The 25278-nt window shown below is 26.6% G+C and overlaps 1 protein-coding gene across 5 annotated transcripts in view; it reads left to right on the forward strand.

Annotated features, from left to right (window-relative positions):
- Nucleotides 1-25278, forward strand: part of Obsc (Obscurin) — a 613188-nt gene that overhangs the window by 237000 nt on the left and 350910 nt on the right. For all 5 annotated transcript variants that reach the window (XM_075359431.1, XM_075359430.1, XM_075359429.1 and 2 more), the window contains 2 exons: nt 3558-3671; nt 12260-12430. In XM_075359431.1, coding sequence (XP_075215546.1) covers nt 3558-3671; nt 12260-12430 — 285 coding nt within the window. The remainder of the gene's footprint in view (nt 1-3557; nt 3672-12259; nt 12431-25278) is intronic.

Here is a 25278-nt window from a genome sequence, read left to right on the forward strand (position 1 = left end):
AATACGGTGCAAGGGACCTACCTCTAGGTAGATTACCATATGAATTCTGAATTGGACAATAAAGTCAGTTGCTTTATTAGTAATTATTTTGTTTGTTGTTTTTTATTTATTACTTTAGTGTCTATTAATATTTATTAAAACAGATTTACAGTAAGATTTTATAGGTTACAATATTATAAGCAAATCTAAGAAAATGTGATAAAAGAATTGAATTGTTTAGAGTAACTAAGCTGGAAAGTATATTTGAATTTCTTAATGAGGGAAATGTTGGGAATTTCAATTTTGAATTAGAATAGTTTTACGTGACCGATTTTTTTTACATGCAATTGTAATAGAAATCTTAAAAAGTGGTGCAAACTATCTAACTTTAAATGTAAATGAAATCATTACATTGTGCTTCTCAGCACTACCAATGTAGCATTACTAATCAAATGGATGGAATTCCAATTATTAATAACGACTGCATTTCTGGTGTCCATATTATGAAATTTCAGGATATTTTATTAGACAACTTCTTATGGGATAATCAAATTGATTTTGTTTGCAATAAAATCAAACGTTACTGCTTTTTTTTTGAAGTTCCTACTAAATATTAAGCTTGTCATATTTATTAAATATTTATTATATCTACATGTACTACCGTTGGAAATATATCATCTGTTAGAACTAAAAATCAAATTGGGTTTTTAAGGTATAAAAATGGGCTGTTAGATCATTGTTTGATACCCATAAATATAATTTATATTAGTAATGTAAAACATGTGTTTAAATTTGTGAACATTCGACCCTCACCAAAACAATTTTCACTTAAAAATAATTATTATAATAATAAAGTGTTTTTATTCATTAAGTATTTTATAATTAACATAAAATATACCTAAATTTTGGCACAGTACTCATTACAATACATCATCTGAAGAGTAGTACATTTAAATAATTAAATTAAAATAACTTAATTTAAAACTAACTGTATCCCTCACCATCAAACTGGATGATAAAACTTTTGTTGCAACTCAGCATAGTACTTCGGCTTTTGAGAAAGAGTTTTATGCTTGCATTGTCACTTTTAAGCTATTAGTGAACCGTTTCAAAAAAACTTTCTGACAAATATTTATTTTAAATAAAATTAATAAATTATTTTATAGAAATAATATTTCTCGATGGACGAGTTTTTAAATAATATTACTGCTGTTTGAAAATATTAAAAAAACTGGATTTTCTGCATCCTCTTCAGTATGTACGTAAATATGTGGTCAAGTAATTTCATTAACAGTTTCTGGATCCTTTTTTATTTTGTTTTTTTAATTATCTTATTTTTTTATTTTATGATTCACTGAGTATTTTGTAATGCTGCTTTGTTACAGATTTTACTACAATATCCTTTAATCCATTCCATAGATTCTTGAACAATTCCTGTTTTTTTACCCATAGCACAGACAGCATCCTACCCGTTGCTGATGATGATATAGCTACAGTATTCACTACTAAAAGAACAACTTCTCTTGTGTCTACTATATATTTATATACAGTATAAAAATGTTTTTCTGTGTTATTTAAAAAAATTATTTTTGAATTCAATTTTATTTTGCAAGTCAAATTTAAACATCTATAAAGAAAAAGCTAACAACAAAGTTGTAGGATTTTCCTGTCAAGTGGCTCTTTATAAATAAAATATAATTAATGTATTAATGACGTATTGAAAAAATCCCACCTTATAATTACAAGATAATAATATTGGCATGAGGTTAAAACAGCAAATTTCAAATCTGATATTACTAAAAAAAAAAGCTTCTATTTCATCAACTTTAAATATTAAGATCATTTTCAGCACCATTGAAAATGTAAAAATTGATACCTCACGTGACCATGTTTGTTACTTTTTACACGAACCCCAAAGAGGGAGTCCAAAGTTCAATTTTAAAAAAACCTTTTTTTTAAAGCAAATAAATAAATGCATGACCTTTGGTCAGGTCCGACAGCTCGGTGGGGTTTGGGGCTCCCAATTTACTAAAGATTAATTTCTATGTGTAATTAAATGACAATAGAAAAAACCACAATGAAAAACAACCACCACAATAAAGCTTTCAAAATTTAAAGCATTTTTTGTGATGGGGTGTAATTTTTCAAAAAAAAATTTTTCCAAATATTTTATTTTTATTTTTTAATTGTTAACAAATGTGCCTAAGAAAAATATTAGTTGAATTCTTGAGATGCTGAGGGTGACATTGCTCTACAGTCTCACTCCCTTGACCTTTTAAGTTGAAAATGTAATGAGATCAATATCCCATATATATAAAAGTAATCTAACTAAGTTTGGTCAAAATTGGTCCAGCAGTTCTGAATATATAAGGTGATTTATAGGGCAACACCAAACACACATACACGTACATATGAACACAACATCCAGAAAATTTCCATCTGGTGTTCGGTTTTTTTTTTGGGTTACTTAGGTGTCAGAACATCATGATCCAGTGAAAATTGCATATGCCCAAATTCCAAATTGGACCAATTACAATACTTTCAATTCTACAGCTATGTAGCTCTGCTATAGTGTTCTAGACCAGAAAGTAAAAATTGAAGTAAAAATGGCAAATTTTATGTTGCTGTTTAAGTATCCTTTAAGGTCTGGTAAAGTTTCAATGGATTGATTAATTGATCTTTAAATTCTCCAGTGCATTTCTTGTAATGTATACTAATTTGGCAGTGTGATTAACAATTAAAAATAAATAAATAAATTTAATTTCTGGTAGTAAAATAAAATTGTGAAAAGAATAAAAATTACATTTGCAATACCAAAATATTTGCTACTTATAATAGTCTATTACAATGTTTACTATAATTTATTGGTTTTTTTTTTTTGCTGTAGATTACCTTGTGATCTTTCATTTAACATAGAATCAACTTATATTAAAGATTATTTCTTTCCCCTGATTTCTTAAATATTGTATATTTAAATAGGTCTTTAAGTTCAAGAGAAATTGTTAAAAAAACTGTTTACTTGCATCTCCTAGTATCTGAAATTATAAAAGGATGCACACACACATGCGCACATGTATAATAGTTATCTACAAATAACTATTATATTTTTTAAATAGTTACTTAGGTAATTAACTACAATCTTATGTTTTTGTTCGTGGGTTGATATTTTTTTTTAACTGCCTTGCTATTATAAAAATATCATTGTTTTTATTGTTAAAATCAGATACCAGTTACAATTCAACATTACTTAGGTACATTTTGTGTTATCAAAACAATAGTTCAAATCATATCTTTGATATTTGGCAAAAGTAATTTCTAAATTTGTTTGGAGTTATAAAAACGTATTTACAGATGTGGGTCATGCTTTGCGTATAAGTTAATATATAATCATTCTTTAATTGGTTAATTTTAATTTTTTTTTTTAATTACTAAAATGTGTTATAGAAATTGCTGTATAAAAAATGTGCTTTCTAAAAGTGTACTAACTCATGTCTAACTCATAATTAGAATGAAAAAGTTATTATTTTTTTTTTTAAATACATTAAAAAAGTACTATTTACATAATTTATTTTTTGCAGATGGTTGGTTCAGTCTATCGATGAGCCTACACATCAAGGTTGGGTTCCATCAAGCATTCTGTCATTACACGATGAATCTCCAGAGGGTCCAAATGATGCAAGATTCAGAAGAGAGTTAGTATTGCTTTGTTTTTGAATGGAAATTTATTTTTATTTTTTAAGTAAGATTAATGGTTAAACTGATTGCTTGGTGTTAATATTGTAAAAATTTTGAGTTAGCTTCTGTAAACTATTGTGTTGAGTATTTTTAAACAGTGGGTTTGACTTTTATATCATTAGTCAATGTTATGTTTAATAATAACAGTAATATTTTATTGCAAATGACTACAGAAATTTCTCAAATTATAAAAAAAATTAATACAAAACCATATTTATAGAAAAAAATTGCATTAATGACATTGATTTATAAGAAAATGTAGTATGAGTATCTTGAAAATTAGATGCAGCAGCAAAGTCAAAACAAAAAATAGTAAGTAAAATGACATGTGTGATAACCTCATTTAATTGTAAAAATATGCAGATATAAATAAAACAATTTGTATTCATTTACATGATGCATAAGAGTGTCACACAAAGAAATTGAGAAACTTTCAGGATGTGTTCTACTGGTGAAAATAATGAAAAATGTTCATATAAACGTAGGTTTGGAAACACTTTTTCAAGTTATGGCTAATGAAAGATTTCACCTGAATTTCAGCTCTTCTAATAAAAAGAAGCCCTATTGTAATTTTTTGGACCCAAATTAGGGAGTAAGGTTGGTGGTGTCTTGTATAATTTGAGCTGGGAAGTAAGATAAAACAGATCCCGGTACTGTAACTCCAGTAAGTTTTTAATATATCCGACTTAAAACACAAAATTCAGTGTCGAAAAACAAGTTTTTTTTAAGTTTGTAGTACAATAATTTTGTTAAATGGCTGATGAATATTCTGTTAACATTTATCATATAATGTATTTTATTTTTCTGTTATTCTGTGTTAAGAATAATGTTATTACATACAGAAATAATAATATGATTTTATGTCTATTTTTCATCTGTTTTGCTTAAATAAAAAACTGATTTTTAAAAGTCTTTATTTACTTTTTATTGGCTATATGTACATTAATTTTCTGAGAATTAAATTCTCTACAAGTTTTGTTACTAAATCTTCCATATTTATTACTTATTTAACAAACCTAAAAAAAACTTGTTTTTTAACTCCAAATTTTGTGTTTTATGTCAGATGTAACTTCTGGAGTTACAGTCGTGGGACTGATTTTACCCTATTTCCCGGCTCAAGTTACATAAGAAATCACCACCCTTAATCCCTAATATGGTTCCCAAAAATTAGAGTAGGGATTCTTTTTATTAGAAGAGCTGAAATCCGGACAAAATCTTTCATTAGTTGTAACTTGAAAACAATGCGTTTACATACCTACATTTATATGAAATTTTTTTCATTATTTTCACCAGTAGAACATGTCCTGAAAGTTTTTTTGTTTGTTCATGGGACACTATATATTATTAGCTTCCAAATTAATATCTTTATATGTGAATAATGTTTTTCATATATCTCAAATAGAAAAAAAAATTATGTAAATGTCATGAACTAATGCTTTTACTGAATCCTGGATATTGGACTATACAATTTCCAATGTTTATTTATACTTTTCAAGATTACATGTTAAAGTGTGTTTGTTCTATAAAACATAAAATTTGATTTTGTAATGTTAATAATTTGTGAATTTATTTAAATTGGGTTGTCTGGTTATAACATTCAAAACCATATTGCATATTTCATGCACAATTTCAGTACCATATAAGTTAGCATTTTAATAAATTTTTATTTGATTTTTATTGTAGAGATAATTTATTAATAGAAATGTAGCCATTTTTTGTGAACTAAACTATTAATTTGTATATTTATATTCGCTTTGTACCATAATACTTTTTTCTATTACTTATTTAGTTTGTTTTGTACTTATGTTGGATAAGATATCTGATTTATTACACTTATTTTAAGTAGGCTTTGAAATTTAAAACATTTATTCTAACTAATACTTCAGATAAATTTAAGGATAAAGTCTTTTAATATGAGCTTGATTTCATAACTAAAAATGTTGGCAAGAATGGCTGATTTGTAATTTTCCATTTAGTTATCAGTTCAAAAGAACGTTTGTTGTTTTAACATGATAGGAAATATTAATGTTTGTGTTCATTAAAGCTGATGTCTTACTTTGTGCCAGATCAGTTATTTGTTAGGTATTGCTGGCCAAAACACTGAATAAGTTACAACTGTTTTTATATATTATGTATAAAAAAATATAGTAATAAATAAACAATATTTTATAATAACAATATTTTCCAAAAATTTCAATATTTCTATGCTCAATCTTGAACTTGAAACTTATGGGTGGAATACACATGCTCCTCTTTTGGAACACATGTTGGAATTAAGCGCATTGTCTTAAAAAGGAAAAAAAATCAGGTTTCCATGTATCTGAAACAACAAATACATATAAAATTTTTAAAAAACTTTGGTAATTTGGTGTTATGGTATGTAGACAATAACATTACAATTCATTTATTTGTGTAGTACAAGACATAAAATATATTAAATATAAAAATAAGAAAGGAAATTATTTATTTAAATTAAGCACAGCCCATTCTTTAAGGAAAAGTACAGTTTAACTCAGTACACTCTATATCATTATGAAAAACATAAATAAAAAAAATATATCTAGTTATATCTGATTATCTGAGTGAAGTTATTCTTGGTAGATAAAATTAGGGTAGATTGTTCTTCAGATACCTATATTTAGAAGTGATCTTTAATATATAGGCAAATTTATTTTTAAAGGAATAATCATTAATAACATTGAATTATTTGGGTATTTTATTAGTTCAGTTGTAAATATTTTATAGTGTCTATCTGTTAGATACTGTAACCAAATAGTTTAAAAATATTAATTGAAAAACAAGTCTCTTGACATTATTTTCAGGACTAGTGACTACTGCCAATCTTACAAGGAAAGTGAAGTGGTTTCCTTCTTCACTGAGTCAACACTTTGTTATTTTACAATAACAACATGATAAGTCCATGAAGTGTTAGTAATATTCAGGTGTATAATTGACACATTCATCTTGTTCACCTGAAGTACTAGAAGTACAATGAGCAATATTTTTGTATTTAAAAGAAAAAAAAACATTTTGGGTGCATATATTATAGCAGGTAAAGACTTCACTTATTGTAATGGGTCCAGTGATAAAGCTTTTTATGCAATCTCTTGGTAGGAAACAAAGTTGCACTCCTATTAAGGAGAACTTACTTAACCACCTGCCACAGATGTGCTGCAGATGGAGTTAGTATTATAGCTAATACGATTTCAATGGAACATTTCCAGAGAAAAAGGGTTCAACGAAAAATAAGCATCCCTTTGTGGAATCAATTCAAAAGTGAATGCCTCTGGAGATTAAGGTTGTTTACTATTTTCCTAAGGCAAACATTAGTCTTTTCTTGTTTGTTAAAATTTTAGCTAATATATAACTTCAAAATAAATGAAGTACATTTAAAATATCATATTGGGTAAAGTATCAAATGAACATCACTGATTGATTAATTAGGAATAGGAAGCTTAACCTTCATCCAGTAAACACCTAGGTCATATTTTAGCTTTTTGTGGAACCCCTGACTATAAGTACATGTAAAATTAGTAATATTAGGGGAGCACTTATCCTCTAGGCAGAGTCTGACTCATTAGTGAATGGTTCACATGGGGCAGCTTTTGTGTATGTATAAAAAACAATTTGTTTCTGCATATTTAAGCTTGTTTATACTAACTAAATCATTGATTAGTAATATTCTGTTCTCATTTTGTGTAAAAATGCTTTGATCTTTCAAGAAGTTATAGAAGGATAGGATTGTGCTCCTTTGACAGGATCATAAATCTATCTTTTGGTGGTATTCTTTCATGGTTAACTTGTAATTTTTTTACTGTTCAATCTTTTTCTTAACTACTTCTTATGTTGAGTTCTGTAACTGTAGTTTAGATACTACTAGAACCTTTGCTGACAGAGTTTGTTAAGGACTTTAGACTCTTTAAATTTTATGTTTTATTGTTAAAGGTTATGTATTTGAAAAATTTATCACAAATGTTTATACTTGGGAAAAATTGATTTTATCAGAAAGACAGTTGATTGAAAGATTTTGAAGCAAATAAGTTAATATTTTCAACCGCATTTAAGTTAAATGAGTTTCACCTATTCAGTCTATTTAAAAATACGTATTACTTATTAACAAATTATAAGAAAGGAAATGTACACTGACATTTTATTATTAAATTTAAAAACAATTGACTACAATTTATGACAAAAATTGTATACTTATAAATTTTTAAAAGTTGACTTTTTGTTTACAATTTGTAAATTACTACATAAAATTAATTATTTTTTTAGTATGAATATTATGTGACTAAAATAATAATAGTATATTACCTTTGTAAGAAATAACAGAACATTAATTTTTATAATGTACAAAAATTTCTTCTGTGGCACAAACAATTGAATTTTGAGCCTAGGAGAGAGGGGGGCAACTCTGTTCATAACTGATTGACAGACTAGTATGAAAGAGGTTTTTTAAAATGGACAGAAATCGTCAGTTATGTTGTACATAAAACGTTCTATAACCTATAAAAGTTTAGAAAACACAAATACATAGATGCGTCGTAGTTCTATCTAAGGTAAACTCTATTTTATTTTTTCTGTTTAGCCTCCAGGACCACCATAAGGTATTACTTCAGAGGATGATATGTATGAATGCAAATGAAGTGTAGTCTTGTACAGTTTCAGGTTGACCATTTCTGAAATGTGTGGTTAATTGAAACCCAACCACCAAAGAACATTGGTATCCAGGATCTAGTATTAAAATCTGTATAAAAATAACTGCCTTTATTAGGATTTGAACTAGTGATAGGATCTCTCGAATGAAAAAGTAGTAACAATTCGATTATTGAAGTATCTCTAGATATCTCGAATTACCAACTGCATCATTCGAATGATGTTCTTGCTTGGTATACTAGTAGTAATGTAGGCGAACACTACTAATGTTATGAATGATGAGTAAATTTTACTACTACTTTTAAATTGTCACTTGCTCAGATTTAGAAGATGAATAGGCTGAATATTAACTACTAATATGAATATGAATAATGAGAGAATCTCAACTAGTACTTTCCATTTTCGCTCGAGTGAACATCTTAACACAGAATTACTAATTCCAGCAACGAGACATATATTTATTTTCTGACTTCATTTCTCGCTACTTCGTTTACTGTGACCATATATTTATTTTCTGACTTCATTTCTCGCTACTTCGTTTACTGTGCTACCACTACTCCTACTATTAAATTGAAAAAAAAAATTTAATTTACACTTAATTATAATCATTCCACTTTCATTTTTATTAATTACACAAAAGATATCACTTAAATCAAATGCTAGAATTATATGTTAATTTTTTTGTAATTAAAAAGGGAAAAATTTGATGCAGCACTGCTAAATTCTTAAATAAAAAAATAATTATTAATTAAGGTTCTTTCAGAAAATATGATAATATCAAGATGATCAAATAAAATAAAAATTAAACAAAACAAGATGTGATGTTCCCCGTCACTTTCAAATGCCACTTATAATTTTTTTTTTAAATTAGCCGACAACCTATTTAATATTTTATTTAATTTTATTCACAAAAACACACATTAAATTATGGTTTTCATTTTTGTTCATATATTTAAAAGTTATCAAACTTAATAATGGAAAAAATCAAATTATAAAAGATAAATCAGTTTAAAATTCCACGTTAAAATAGCCATTTAGAAAAATTATTTTGTCCAGTTTTTTTTTTGGAGATAGTGTATTTCTACACCAGTTAGTTAGCTCCCCAGCCTTAGAAAACATTCTTTCTGAGGGAACTGATGTTGCAAATGTACAGAAGTATTTTAACTTTATCTCATATAATTCAGGTAATGAATTTTTATGCAGTTCCCAAAATTCCAAAGGATTTTTCAGTCTATTTAGATGTGGCATTTCCAAATATTGTTGTATTTGCAATATTCTGATTGCTCCAGGAGTCATTGTTTGCATTTTACATTATTTTTCCTCAAATAAACTCCAAAGACAATTTTTGGTATTTGTTGTTTCTGAGGTATGTCAGGAGTAATTAAATTTGTAACCTCATCAGTTATCCATTTCTTGGACATTTTGTGCATTTTCTTCTATGCCAAATGCATTTTTTTTTAATTTTGGTTCAACAAAAGCAGCTTTGGGTATTAATTTATGCCATCTGCCAATCAACGGTGATGATTATCCATTCTAAGGCATACAAATATTGAGGAGCATTTAGAATTTCAGATATAGTAATGGACAATGGATCTTTTACTTCCAATAGCCTTTCCAGCAACACTAAAACAGAATTCCAACAGGTAGAGACATCCTGTGGTCATTTTGGTCATTTCCCTATGGTCATTTGTTTATCCCTTAATTTGCTAGTTGCCATAACACTATGTTTAAAATGTGAAACAAGATACCTGCATTTTTTTCAATAAATCTGAGAACTCTTTGTTCTTTTTAATGGTATCTTGCACAGATAAATTAAGGGTGTGAGGCACACACAGGTGGTAATGCAAATTTAAATATTCATTAATCACATTTTTTATATTATATCCATTGTCTGCAACTATTGTCACTAATTTATTGGTGATATTCCATTCTTCGAAAATTGTTTTTAAAATAGAGTCGATTGCTACTACTCCCGTATGAGCAACTAATAATTTGCAAGTTTGGATTACAATTGAATGCATTTTTTACTGTGTATAAAATGACTAGTCACTGTAACAAATGATTTATTGTCATCGATCAACCAAATATTGGTAGTTACTGAAACATGTTTTATTGAATTTACCATATTTTTAATTTTTTTCTGATTTTTCAGAGTAAATTTGTGGTAGCATTGTACATGATAAATGTTTCCTACTAGGTGGCATATACTCATAGAATGGTTGCAATTTCATTGTATATTCTAAAAACCAGGATTTTCAACCAATGATAAAGGTTGGAAATCAGTGGCTAACATTTTAATGATGCATCTGTCAATTGCAGTTTTTTCTGCAATAGATAATTATTAGTCATAACATCCAAATAAACATAGTTGTTTTTTAGGTAGAGCTATATTTACTTACTTAAATGAAATTTTACTACCTGGTGTTTTGGCTGATGATGTGGAAGCAATGAGATCTGCTATTACTGGTACTGTGCATTGGTGTGAGGTTTATTAATCAATGAAGTAGAAATTTCAGAAGTACTTCCTCTTTTTTAACTTTAACTGTAAAGGATGTTTCTGTTTAAGGGCTCTTTTAGGTTTGTAGTATCACTGAAAAACTTTATAAGAAAAATTAATTAAAATTTAATTAAATTAATTAATTAAAATTAAAATTTTATAAGAAACACGTTTGTTGCTTTCATGTTTAGTAAAAAATGTCTGAGCAATTGATGGTTCCCTCCCCGCTGGTTTTATAATTCTGCTCTATAAATACAATTAAATATGAAAGTTTCTAATTGGCTAATTTATAAACAAAAAATAATGAAACTCAATAAAACCAAAGTTTAATGAAGTAGTCTCTAAATGAGTAAATTCTAATAAGTAAAATAACTCCTATAATACTAAAATAAACAAAAAATTTTATAGACTGAATCTAGAAACTAAAGAAATAAAACTCAGAAACATTACTATTTAACACTGACTCAAACACTAACAAATAATGCATATGAATTAATACAAGATTTATAAACAAAAAACAAAGATATCAAAATATTAGTGACTGATTGAGAATGAGATAATAATTCAAATAAAATCATTGCATTTGCAGAAAATAATTTTTAGGATGGGATTAATTGCGGCACCAGTAACCAGTAGACAGTCATAACGTATGAAATGATCTATTAGTAACAGCTATTAAAATGTATTAGTCAAACTAATAATCTTATTCAATGTTTGTACTAGTGAAAAAAAAAAATTAGTAATATTCATATTTCAAAGAGTCAGTCGATTATTTATATCATTCGATTACTATCTCAATTACTAAAATCATTCAGTTTTGCCCATCACTAATTTGAACCTGATTTATGATGACAAGTTAACCACTAGACTAACCTAGTGGATTATTAGTTCTATCTGGAATATCTGAAGAACACTGGGTAATTACAGCTGACACTGTAATAATAAAGCAAGTAGAAGAGTTACTGTGATAGGATATCATAGATAGCAAGAAGTTACTCACCTGTCAAACAATCCATTCCTACCTTGCATCAACTGAGTTTTCTAAACTTTAATAAATAAGTTCTCCTATGACTTTTTATTCTATGTTAGCCTGCCGATATTACTTAATTTCAGTCATTACCTGTCGTGTATAAACTTTGGTGTTAATCAAATACCAGTAACGTGTTTTAATTTTGTATATGTTACTGTAACTAGTAGAATTCATATGATCTCCAGAGTAAAAACACTTTTTTTAGTATCCACAAATGAAAAATTAAGAAGTACATTTAGAATGAATTTCAATTAAACTTCAAATGTGTATTTTTTTGTTCAGTTTTTTGCATACTAAATGAATTTTTATTTCTAAGGTAGATATTTTAATAACAATATGGTTATTTGTGTGATTTTACTCAGGGCTGTGATAAGAGAATTGGTTGAAACAGAGGAGGAATTTGGAAGAGATATACAACAGGTTGTAGATCATTATTTGAAGCCATTAGATAATAAAAGTGTACCATCTATTGTTAGAGAAAACAAAGAACTAATATTTGGAAATTTAAAACAGATCGCTGAGTTACACAATTCGTAAGTACAGTATCTTAACTATTATTTTCATTTATTTTATTAGTATTATTTTACTTAATTGTTTTACTTAAATTTATTAATTTATGAAATTAATTCAGAAGATTATTGAATAAATTAAACAATAGTATTTAGTATAATCACTGCAGTTTAATTTTTGTACTCTGTTTCTGTTGTTTGTCAGCATGTGTTTTGTTAATTTTCATTGTGACTTGTGTATTTTGAAATACACAAGTTTTGTAGCTGACAGTGGGAGTGTTACAGGTTGGTGTTGTAAGAAATATATATTTTCTATACTAGACATGTTTTATTGTGTTTTCTAAATATCATATTGTCTTGAAGTATGAGTGAATAGCTGTTAATTTGCTGTAATGTTTTATTGTACTGAATTCAGTATAGTTTTAGGCAGGGAGTGGTGCTTAAAAAAGAATTGCCAGAACGCTGAATTTGTACCCCTTCCCAAAACTTTTTTTTGTGAAATTTTTCAAATAGTTAATATTTATTTTTATAATATTTTTTATTTTTTTTATGTAATAATACTGTTGTTTTTTTTTATAACTGACTACTCTAGTTGTCATACTAATAAATAATACAAGAATAAAATGTTAAATACCCTTATTTTGTTTACTGCCTAAAATAATATTAACATTTTATTCTTGTATTATTTATTAGTATGACAAATAAGAGTAGTCAGTTATAAAAAAAAAAACCAAAAAAAAAAACCACAGTATTATTACATAATTCAGCATTACTTAAAAAAAAAAAAAAAAATATTGTAATATCCAAATTCATGATTTTGTATTGTATAGAATAAGCCAAAAAGGTGCACAAATGAAATTTTTTCCAAATGTCTTTGTCAATAAAACTGAATAACCAAAAAACTATCTAGTTACTTCATTTCTTTTGATAGTCATTTATAATCCTAGTTTGATTTTTTAATCTTCCTACAAGATACAATTGTATAAAGAATAAATATTACCTTTTTGCAGTAATATTTGCAAATAACAATTTAAACAAGAAAATTGTATTATTACTAATTTAAAAAAAAAATCTTACTTGTATTTAAATTTCTTATAAAGTTTTCAGACAGGGTTCTTCTTCATGTTCAGGTAATCTGCATTCTTGCATCAGAGGAATTTTTCTTTTTTTTCTGTTTAGCCTTTGGAACCACATAAGGATTAGTTCAGAGGATAAATGAGGATGATATGTATGAGTGTAAGTGAAGTGTAGTCTTGTACAGTCTCAGTTCGACCATTCCTGAGATAGTTAATTTTGAAACCCAACCACCAAAGAACAATGGTATCCACGATCTATAGTATTAAAATCCGTGTAAAAGTAATTGCCTTTATTAGGATTTGAATCTTAGAACTCTTGACTTCAAAATCAGCTGATTCGCAAAGACCTGTTCACCACTAGACCAACCTGGTGGTTGTGTGTGTCAGTGGCTGATCGATGATTTTGTAACCATTTTTGGTTCACAAATATTGATCGTTAATTTTCTTTTTAAGATTGTTTGTCACAATTATTAATCCTTATTAGATATCCAATTATTTATCCTAACATTTTTAAGAAAGAAATTTTGTAATGTTGCTTTTGTTTTTCACTCATTTTTATTTATTTAAATTGAAAATAATATTTATAAATAATTTTTACACCTTTTCTTATTAAATTTGTCAACTTTTTAATGTCAGTAATTAAACAGGTAACATAAAAAAATATTTTGAAATGTGATTAAAATTTAGTACATATATTTATTTAATTAGATTTTATTAGATCAACCAAAGTAAAGAATAAATAAAGTAGGATGACTTACCTTATTCCACTATATATATCCAGGAGTGCTTTTGCGATTTACTCACATCATCAGCTGCATTACATATTCATATAGTCAAATTACATTACAAACTTCATAAAATATAATAACTTATCGTGCATTTATTTATGTTATTTAAAATGTAAAACCTTTAATCTTTTTATTTTAAGAATTTAAACTTTTATTCAGTTAAATTAAAAATTAAAACAAAATTTAAAAATATGAAAAATTAATTAAAATTAAAATTTAAATTAAATTGTAAAAAATGTTTACATACGTAAAAATATGACACCGAGGCATAAAATCAAATTAAAATTAAAAGTTAAAAATCAAAAATTCAATTAAAATCAAATAAAAATAATTTTAAGTAAAGCAGTTATGCATGTTGTCCATTTAACTGAACTTAATTTACTATATTGATTAAAATATATTAATACTGTCATCCTCATATTCTATCTGAAGGTTGATTCTATTAAAAAAAATTAATGTTACATATTAATTAAATTAATATGTTAATTAACACAATTAATATCCTACTTTATTTATTCTGTAGTTTGATTGATCTAATAAAATATATTTGTATATAGTGCAGAGAATACAGAGGAGTATAATTCTTAAAAGAATTGATTTAAAAAAATAATATATTTATTATATTAATTAATATTTGATAAAAAGTTAAGTACAAAGTATGTACGTACACCGAAAGCCACTGATCGAGACTGAAGCTTCATGAAAATTAAAACAGTGGAAAAATATTCTTCTATTGTTAATACTTGCCCTTTGAAATTTTGCCATTTTTATGACTAGTCGTTTAATCTTTGCGAAAGTATTATTAGTTTCTTATTGCAAGAATACAGAACCCTAGGGTTGGTGTATATGAAACAAATAATAAAAGCAATGCAAAAATATTCTTCTATTCTAAAATTTTTCAAACTTGCCCATTGAAATTTTTCTGATTTTTATATTGCCCATATAATTTTTTTTTTAATATTGCAGTTCCTTATCCTAAAAGAAAATAGAACCATAGGGTCAGTATCTTAAATTAAGGAAAGGAAATAGCCTACAAAACATTGTATATAAGACCCATAGAAACGGAGGAACTTGTTGTATCTGCTATTTTTTCAACTAAAATGTGTGCAGAATGTAAACAGTTGTTTTTCCAGCTTAAAAAAAAGATAATCTTCCCAAGATTTAGAAAAGTAATGGAACACATTTCGGCTTGCAAAAGAGTTCCAGAAAGCCCTTCCAGCCCCATTACTCTCCTGGTTTTAGGCAAAGAAGAATGTATGCATATTAAATGGTGTAAAATGTGTAAGAAAGTAACATGTGCTGTGATAAGTGCTTAGTTGTGATATGGATAAGTATGTTAATTATACTGAAATTTCTCTGTACTAATATTTTAACAATGTTGTCTATCTACTTTGGAAGTTGGGACATTAGGAAAGATAAGAGAGATATTTATTATGCCATTTTCTGCAGTGAGATGTAAATTGGAATGCAATTAATGAATTTGAGGTATGGATGACATTATCTTATATTGACTTTACACAAGAATGTGATCTCATCTACATAGCAATTATCATATAATATTTTTTATGCTTGTTTTTCATTATGTAAGTTTCTTCAAGATCTCATAAAAGCTTATCAGTCAAGAAACTAGAAATGAGTGAATCCATAGTCAGTCTTGGTTTGGTTTCTTATTGTAATATGACAGACAGTTTTGCTCTGTTATAGTAAGTCATTTTATTTGTGTGGTACGCAGTGTTATTTTTTTTTAGCAGTGTAGAATAATAACAAATCATAACTTTTTCAACCTCACCTTTTCAAAGATATATAACAAGCTACTTCTAAAATTTAAATCCAGTTGAATGGGTTTTAATAAAAAAATTCCTTTGCATCTGACAGATTTAACTCTTAACATGTCTAATCATCCCACTATACACACGTGCCTTCTTACACATTTTACACCACCCAGTTTGCATATCTTTGTTGGCCTTCAAGTACACTGAAAATCTCAAATATAGTATAACATCTGGCCAAAGCTAATTGCTTACTAAACTTAAAAGGCAACTTACTATATAAAATTTATAAAAACACCTAGTGGAAGAAAGTACATGATGCTTTATACTATCATACAAGATCACCAATACTTTCACAATTACAAACATGATCATACAACAAATTAACAAAATACACACTAACAAACAGAAACCTGAGAGTATACAAATTAGAATGCAGATAAAAACTATGTTATATAGACTAGACACATGTTCACCTTTAGATTGCAGGAATATATGCAGGAACTACATACAACAGAAGCAATCTTTGCTAATGACCATGTAGAATTAGACAACAAATACAGTAAGATTAACCAGTGTGTACATTCATAGGACAGAAACCAAACCTTAAACACACTAGAACAACGCAGTATTTATCAATTCACAAAATATTCAGCATATTAAAGATATACAAAGAATTTACTTCCCAACTACATACTGAAGAAATTTTATACAGCTTTATAACAGGCTTCACTGTAGACTTATTTAAGAAATTTTATGACAGGCATCATTAATAGCAATGCCACAAATGATTAGTGAAGAAAGTGCAGTTTAATTACGGGCTGAGTCCTATCTCCAACTGATTGGAAAGAATGCAGTGTGTCAGAACTGTAATGGTGGAGTGTATTTGTGTTAGTAGTTACTGAGAGCTGAACCTGTGATCAGCTGATTTAGAAGCCAAAATGCTAACCTCTATATCTAATAGGCACCCAATTTACATTGACTGTAATGCTTATTGACAGTGCCAGTGTATATTGTATGTGGTATTTTTTGGGCAAAAATTCTTCTTTAATTTTTTTTTGAATGATAATGAAAAAACATTTTCATTATCTTTTGCAATTTTTATTTTAGTAAAAGAGGAATCTGCACAAGTACTTTCTTTTCTTATTGCCTGGAAAAGTCAAACCTTTATTTTGTGTTAGAGATATTGGAAACTATATTCTATAAATTTTTCTTTGAATTCTGATTCAAATAACAAATATTTAATTTTACCAGATTATTTAGTATCTGGCCCTTTCCTTAATTTGACTTAATCAAATCTAGATCTGTTAACTTTTTATAAATTTGAATGCTTATGGATGTTCAATATTATTACACATCAAAATTTAGAAATTCCAGATAATACACAGGCTGGGGATGGATTGCTAGATTAGTGGGAAGGCATGAGAAATATCAAAATTGCATGTGAATACTCTGTATGGTGAATGTAATTGTTATGACATAATACCTTAATTATATTTTTATTTATTTGTTTACATCCACATTTTAAATATCTCTATTTGTTAATTCATCTATGTGAGCTATTTCTGAATAACATTTCTGATTTTCTTCATTTATGTTGTTGTAAATGTTGATTATTAAACATTTGTTGTGACTTTTTAATGTCATTCTTCATCCTAATTAGATAGATCATGGCGGAGGTATTGTGTAGATAAGTGTGACTAAGACAATAGTACTCGTTCTGATGATAAGTATTGCAAAATATAATTAGTTTAAAATATCCAAAAATGAAAAATTAGTATTGAAAAAAAATACAAAAAACAAAAAAAATTACAAAAATTTACTTGATTACATATAAAAAATTATTCTTTAAAAAGCTTTTATTTAACTAATATTAATATTAACATTAATAATAAAAAAGGAAACAAATTAGAAAAACCCTCTAAAAAGTAAAAAATAAGAATTAAATCAAATTGAGAATTTTAGACAAAAAGATATAAAAATGCACTGAAAAGTAAAAAATAAATTATATCAGTATCTAATAAATAACCAATAAATAAAAAGTAATAATTATTAAATTTAAAAATTAAAAGTAATGAAAATATTTAGTTAAATAAAAGCTTGGCGCAGTTTTTATAATTTATTTAAAACAACACATTTATTTTTACAACAATTAATTTTCATTTTCAATAACGACGCGAGGAGGCGGAAAGGTCTGCTGGAACCTCTCCAGTTGAGATTAACTAGCTACAAGTAACAATCTGGGAAAATGCACCCACTCGCTTTCTTTGTACGTGTTCTCACATAGTTGAAGTTCATCTTCGAATTCTGCTTGTAATCTAAGCCAAATTGAATGCACTCTTTCCGCTAAAAGTTTCATTTTAATTAATTATGAATTTTTATTTAATGAATTCATAATTACAATTACAATTATAATAATGATAATAATTAATAATTTTTCAGATTACCGTCAAAATGTAATAACAACTTTGTGCAAGATTTCTAAATTTATTTTTATTTTTAATCTTATTAACCCTTAAAGGTCATCTTGGTGCAAATTTGAACCATCAAAGAATTAAAACTTGAGTTATTTTATTACAGATAAATATATACATATACTAAACAACCTCATTAAACAAAAAATATATTTTAAAATACAGCAATTATCTATAAATACTTATTTGAAAACATTGTTATAAAAACTGCGCCACGCTTTTATTTAACTAAATATTTTCATTACTTCTAATTTTAAACTTTAATAATTATTATATTTATTTATTTTTTATTTATTGGTTATTTATTAGATATTTATGTAATTTATTGTTTTACTTTTCAGTGCATTTTTATATTTGTTAATATGTTTTTTTTTTGTTTAAAATTCTCAATTTTATTTAATTCTTATTTTTTACTTTTTAGAGTGTTTTTTTAATTTGTTTCCTTTTTTTATTATTAATGTTAATATTAATATTAGTTAAATAAAAGCTAGTTTATCAAAACTATTACTAAATTATTAGTTTCATCAAAGTTACATACGTGTACCAAATTTCATTGATTTTCATATGATAGGTCAAAAGATATAGCAGTTGCAAGATTTGATTATTCCTAAAGCGAGTTAAATAAAAGCTTTTTAAAAAAAAAAAAATTGCCAAAAATTACATATTTAGCCTTATATATTTTCATTTTTTATTTTTATTTCATTGCTAAGAAAAATTTTATTCTACAGAACTATGATTTGAATCAATAGTTAAGGGATTTTGTGTCGGTGTTAGTGAATTTTTATAAAATTGCATGTAATGAAGTTTATAAATTTTACTGTTTGTGAATACTTTTTCTTACATATGTTGGTTAGACTTTTACATTTTGTAGTAATTGTAAAAGCATGGATTAATTTAATTGTTAAAATCGTTTTCAAAAACGATCTTACTTGAAATTGCTGGAAAATTATATACTCACCTGCCCGTGATTTAACAAAGGTTATGCGACAGAAAATTAAGTGAAAAAACTGAATAGATTTTTAAATATCCTGCTTAAAATTTGTGTCATTATCTAATAATTTCAAAGGAACTTTGCTTCGTTAAAGTCGTTTTGTTAATACATCTGACAAAAACTGGAATTTTTTATTGTTTAAGTTTATTTTTTAGTTTCAAGCAATTATTTAACCACATAATCCATAGAATAAAGAAATGTGTTTTCTTTAAGCTAAATTTGTTTTTCAAACGTTTAATCACTTTTTTCATGTACATCACTGAATAAACGTATTCTTATTTATGAAATAAATAAATTTTTATATGAAATGACAGTATTAATGAAGATACTTTTAGTTGTAATAGTTTTTTAGACTATTAACCAATTACCCTTTTGTTAAATGCCGAAATAAAATGAATAAATAAAATACAAAATAAACCAAACATTCATTTTATGGTAAGTAAGTATTGAAAAATACAGTTAGTTTAAAATATGCGAAAATGAAATATTAGTATTGAAAAAAAGAAAGAGTATTAAGTCATTTTACTCTTGTAAAATAAATTAAACTTTATTGTAGGCAACCTGTAGTAACTAAAAGTCCCATAGAAGTATTAAAAAAATGGCAGAACCATTATTAAAACAAATATCACATCTGATTTTATGGGAAGTAAAGGGTGAGTGGTTCTCCATTGCCTTCTATATTAACTTCGTATATTGTTATACAATATTACATCCATAGAAATTTTGTTGATATTCAATCCTACAAGTGATTTCTTTACTCTCAGAAAAAAGCAATATGATTGTTGGCTTTTGAACCTTATGCTCTATATGCATCATAGAAAAAAAAAACACTGAAACAATTATGTAAATAACTAATTAATGAATCCTGTTTTCTTTTTTGACATGCGTTGTGTGTAAATTCAGTGCAGAAATTGTATGTGGCCAAAAAGATAATGAAAAATGCTGAATATTAATAATGTTTAAGTGTTGCCATGAACTTGAATAAATAACTATTTATATATCTTAGGTATACCATAGGTATTTATATATCATGTAGTTTAATAACTTCATTTATATGTTACATGTTGCAACCAAATAAATTATTTACTCATTTGATGAGACAAGTTGCTCTCACAGTTGGTGTAATATTTCTCAAGAATAACAGCCATTCTATGCTGGGCTTGCTTTGAAAACTTAGGTACTATTGTAGTATGAGCTGCTTTACACATCGCAACTATAAAAATATCTTTTTTATTATTATTAAGTGAAATAGGATTGTGTGCTCACTCTGACAAACTGATAGAAATGTCATAATGTTATAAATTAATATTATGTTACAATGTTATGTATAACATTGTGTAATAAATGAATATAAGTTTGAAAAAGATGCAGTCATATTTTTGAGGAATTTTACATTCGTAGAATTATTACTTTTAATAAAAAAAGATATAGATATAGATATAGATTCTTACACAGTTCTGCGCAAGAACTTTTCATTATTTTATTTTGTATACTATTTTTGTGTAGTTATTTTGTAGAATTTCTTGCACAGTAAATAAAGAAAATATAAATTAAATGAGAAAATTAAAAAAAGTTATAATTGTATTTTATTTAATATTAAAATATATTTTTTCTTAATATTAAAATATATTATTTAACAGAAAATATAGTTAAATTATTATAACAATAATTCAATGAAATAATTAAAAATAACAAGTAGACCCTTTGCACAAGCATCAAGTTAAAACTCACTCACCCCTGTGACTCATTGCATAAGCAGATATGAAAAATACATCAACAACACATTGTCAACCTTAAATTGAGTGTAACTGAAGAATGACACATCCAATTTTCATCAAATTTTCACATGCGTAACTTCAAATATACTACTACAACATATCTAAATTTCAATGAAACTGATGTAGTAGTTTTAGAAATTTTCGAGCCACAAATTTTATACATAGGCACATATATGTATATATTATATGAAATATAAACCACCAAAACACTAAACTTAGGTAAGTTAACATATTAATTTTCAATAATTGATTTTCGCAGAATCCTGCATCTTCAGTTGGTATTGAATTCTGTAATTACATTAAAATATAATTCTTTTAATAATTTAACATTTTATTTTAAATTGTTTTCATTTTGAAATTTTGAATTGCATTATGAATATAAAGTAAATTTTTCTGTCCAATTCTGGAAAGTTTTGGTGGTTTGTATTTAATATAATATTAAATTTTGTTATTAACACAGTGGTCAATATGTTAATGAAAAAAGATTATTTATATATGTATATATATATATACACAGAGTATTTCTAAATAAATTATACAAAAATAACATTTAATAATGAAAAACAGTAACATACAGAAATGTCTGATAAAACACTGAATACAGTATATCTTCAAATTTCACTTATAAATGTTCAATATGGCTACCTTATATAACACGGCAGATGACCCATTTGTAATCAGTTTCCTGCCAAATCCTATAAAGCATGTCTTGATCTATGGTAGTAACTGTTTGTGTTATCTGATGCGACAACTCATGAACATTTCCTGGAAGCAGAGGAACAAGCACTCTGTCTTTTATGTAACTCTATTCAGAGAAAGTCCATTGGAGTTAAATCAGGCAATCATGGTGGCCAGGAAATTGTTCCATTGTGTCCAATCCAAGTCAGCACTTTGCTATTGAGATAAGTGACAACTGCACAATCATAATGTGGTGGCACACCATCTTGCTGGGAAATGAATTCTCTGCCCATATTCTGTTGTAATTGTTGCATTAGATGTCCATTAGCATGTCCAGCTTCAATATGCCAATTACAACTGACTTTGTAAAAAAGAAAGGACCTTAAATTTTATGACAGATTACAGAAGAAAAAAAACATTTACCTTAGGTGAGTCCCGTACATGTTTGAATGTGTGATGTGGATTCCACCCCATATCTGAACATCTTCAGTCTCAATTTTGTTTAATATGCTTACAAAAAACTCAGTTTGTTTTTCTTTATCACCTTCACTTAAAGCTTGTATCAGTTGTAATTTGTAGGGTTTAAATGAAGTTAGTTACGCAATACACTCCACGTTGTAACTTTAGGAATATTCAATTATAAGCTGGTGTGTCCTGTTTGTTTACCTGGACTACGAATGAATCTGTGCTACACTTGTTCGATTGCCGCTTCAGAAATTGAAGGTCTACTCTGACCTGCAGGCTACACAACTTGTTTCAATGAAACAATTGTACCATGTTATAACAGACTGTGTTTGAGGTGTTTGCTTGCGATATTTAGTGGTGTATTATCTCTGAACCATAGTAACTGATTTGAAATCATGAAACCATAAACAACACTGAGTACACTTTGCACCGGTTTATGACTTCCTCAAGACTTATAAAATTAATCATTTGCATGTGCCACGTAGTGAGAATGTTGGGAACTAATAATATTAGGCAGGAATAAAACTTGAACATTTGCTGTATTCAGTAATGTATCAAACAGTTCTGTAAGTTATTTACTGTTTTCATTATTAAAGGTTACTTTTGTAAAACTAATTTAATAATATTCTGTCTATAAGGAGATTACATTTTAAATGAATGTTATTTTCATACTCCTTGTACCTCACAATATAAAGAAAATGCAATTTCACTTCCCAGTCACTATGGCCACTATGTGACCAAAGGTTATAATGCCTATTTCATTGAAAAGCCTGTAAAAAAATTAAATTCATTTTTTTTCTTTAACTTTTACTCAAAATTAACTCATGCTTATAAAGAAATGGATATAGAAGTAAAATTACATGTTACTTATTATGTAATTGCAAGTATTATGCTGTGTAATTTGTGAGAAAACGATTTTGAATTATTCCCATCCAGGGAAAACCTGATTATTGTATAAGTAGTTACACTATTGCAGCTGAGTTGTCTACAAACACATATCTAATTATGTTATTTTCATTAATTTTTACATTGTGATTAGTTTTTATAATTCCAGTCTCAACTATAAATTTTATTTTATTTTTAAAAGATTTTTATTTGTTTAATATCAGTATATTATTAATATTACTTTGTGTTGGCTAAATATTAATAAAATACCATAAAAAATAGTCCTAAAAGAAATTCATGCCTATTAATATTTTAAAAGTGGTGTAAATAGAACATTATAATTTTCATCTTTCATTTTTGGTTTTTAATGATTCTATTTTATAATGATTGTGATACTGTTGTACTCTCTTGTGTTCTGGTGAAACTATTTTCTCTGGTTTTTAACCAGTAAACATATATATTTATTTCTCGATCTATTAAAAAGAAGGCTGGAGTATGTAGCTGATAACTAATAAGATAACATTTCAGTATTTTTATACAGTAACTTCACAAAACTAATCTCTTTTAAATCAGTAAAAAATAAAACTTTTCCTTCAAATATAAAAATCACTGTGACCAAAAAAACAGTTGCATAGTAAAAGTGTTAGTGACTCTCCTTATGACAAAAACATTATGAAAATTTAAAAAAAAATGGTGGGTAATACAAACCTATAAAACGCTTACAGTATGAAGGTGTGGTGGATATAATACAAACCCCCTATTGTAAAGGTATTCTCCATAAAAAATTGTTTGTCCCAAATCTGAAAATTGATATTTCTAAAATTACAACAATTCACTCGCCATAGGACTGTTTCAGTTACAGAATAATAAATAGAAAAATAATATTACTCTAAATAGATGTTACTCTGTGTTGGCAGTTTGAGCAGTTTCTTTTTTTTGTGTGTATTTCTAAACCAGTTGTTTGTTGTATTTTGTTGTTTTGCTATGGCCTGCATCATCTAACTAAATGTAGATGAAGTATAATTTATTTTTTATAAAGCCAATGTAAGTTTGGTTACAGTCAGAGAGAATAGAAATGGCAAATTTATTTTGCATGATGAGAAATATTTTATATTATGTAAAACATTTTAATTAATGAATATTTAACAGTGAAAATAGCTTTTATATAAAGGAAAATGTATAACAAAGGGGTATTATTGGTTGGTTATCTTGTTGAAGTATGTTTTTTTTAATGAACAAAAAGTCACGATCTCTCATAAGAAGATGTACCATTACTATGAATAACATTCGTTTTTCGTTTTCTTTTCTTTTTTTTTTACTCTTGTATTTTGGTGAAGATTCACTCAACTCTCAAATGAGTGTCTTGATAAAATTAAATTATTGTGTATAATAATGTCAAATACAATATGTCATATAAATCTTCAAATAAAGTAATTAAATATCTCTGTTATAAAATGAAGAAATAATTAATATTATTGTAGTGGAATTTTACAAATAAAATGTGAAAACTAATATATTTGTAGGATTAACCAGTAGATTATTGTTGAGGGAAAGGTTTTCAGAGAACATTAAAAAAACACAATAATATAAAAATAAATGAAAAATTCAACTATTGTACAGCAAATTATTAAAAGTGAGCATGGGATACCCATATTGAAATATAAGTTAGAAATTTTAAAAATATCTTGGAACCATTGAATATTGAATATTTTGAAAAGCAGTAATTTAAATAAAGATTGAGTATGTAAGATTTGAATACTGACTAGAAAGTTTATCAGCATGATGATTTTCTAAAATGGTAAATTGGTGCAACTAGTATTTAATAAAAATACTGCGTTAGTTGAATTAATTCAATTCATATCTACTGTCATAATTGGCAGTAAGGGATTTCATACATGATTTGATTTTTCATCAAAGTGGTATTATTTTATAAAAATAATTATGGATTCAGATTATCTTAAAGGGTTT

Source organism: Lycorma delicatula, chromosome 3 (genome assembly GCF_047948215.1).
Source record: "Lycorma delicatula isolate Av1 chromosome 3, ASM4794821v1, whole genome shotgun sequence".
Taxonomy (NCBI): domain Eukaryota; kingdom Metazoa; phylum Arthropoda; class Insecta; order Hemiptera; family Fulgoridae; genus Lycorma; species Lycorma delicatula.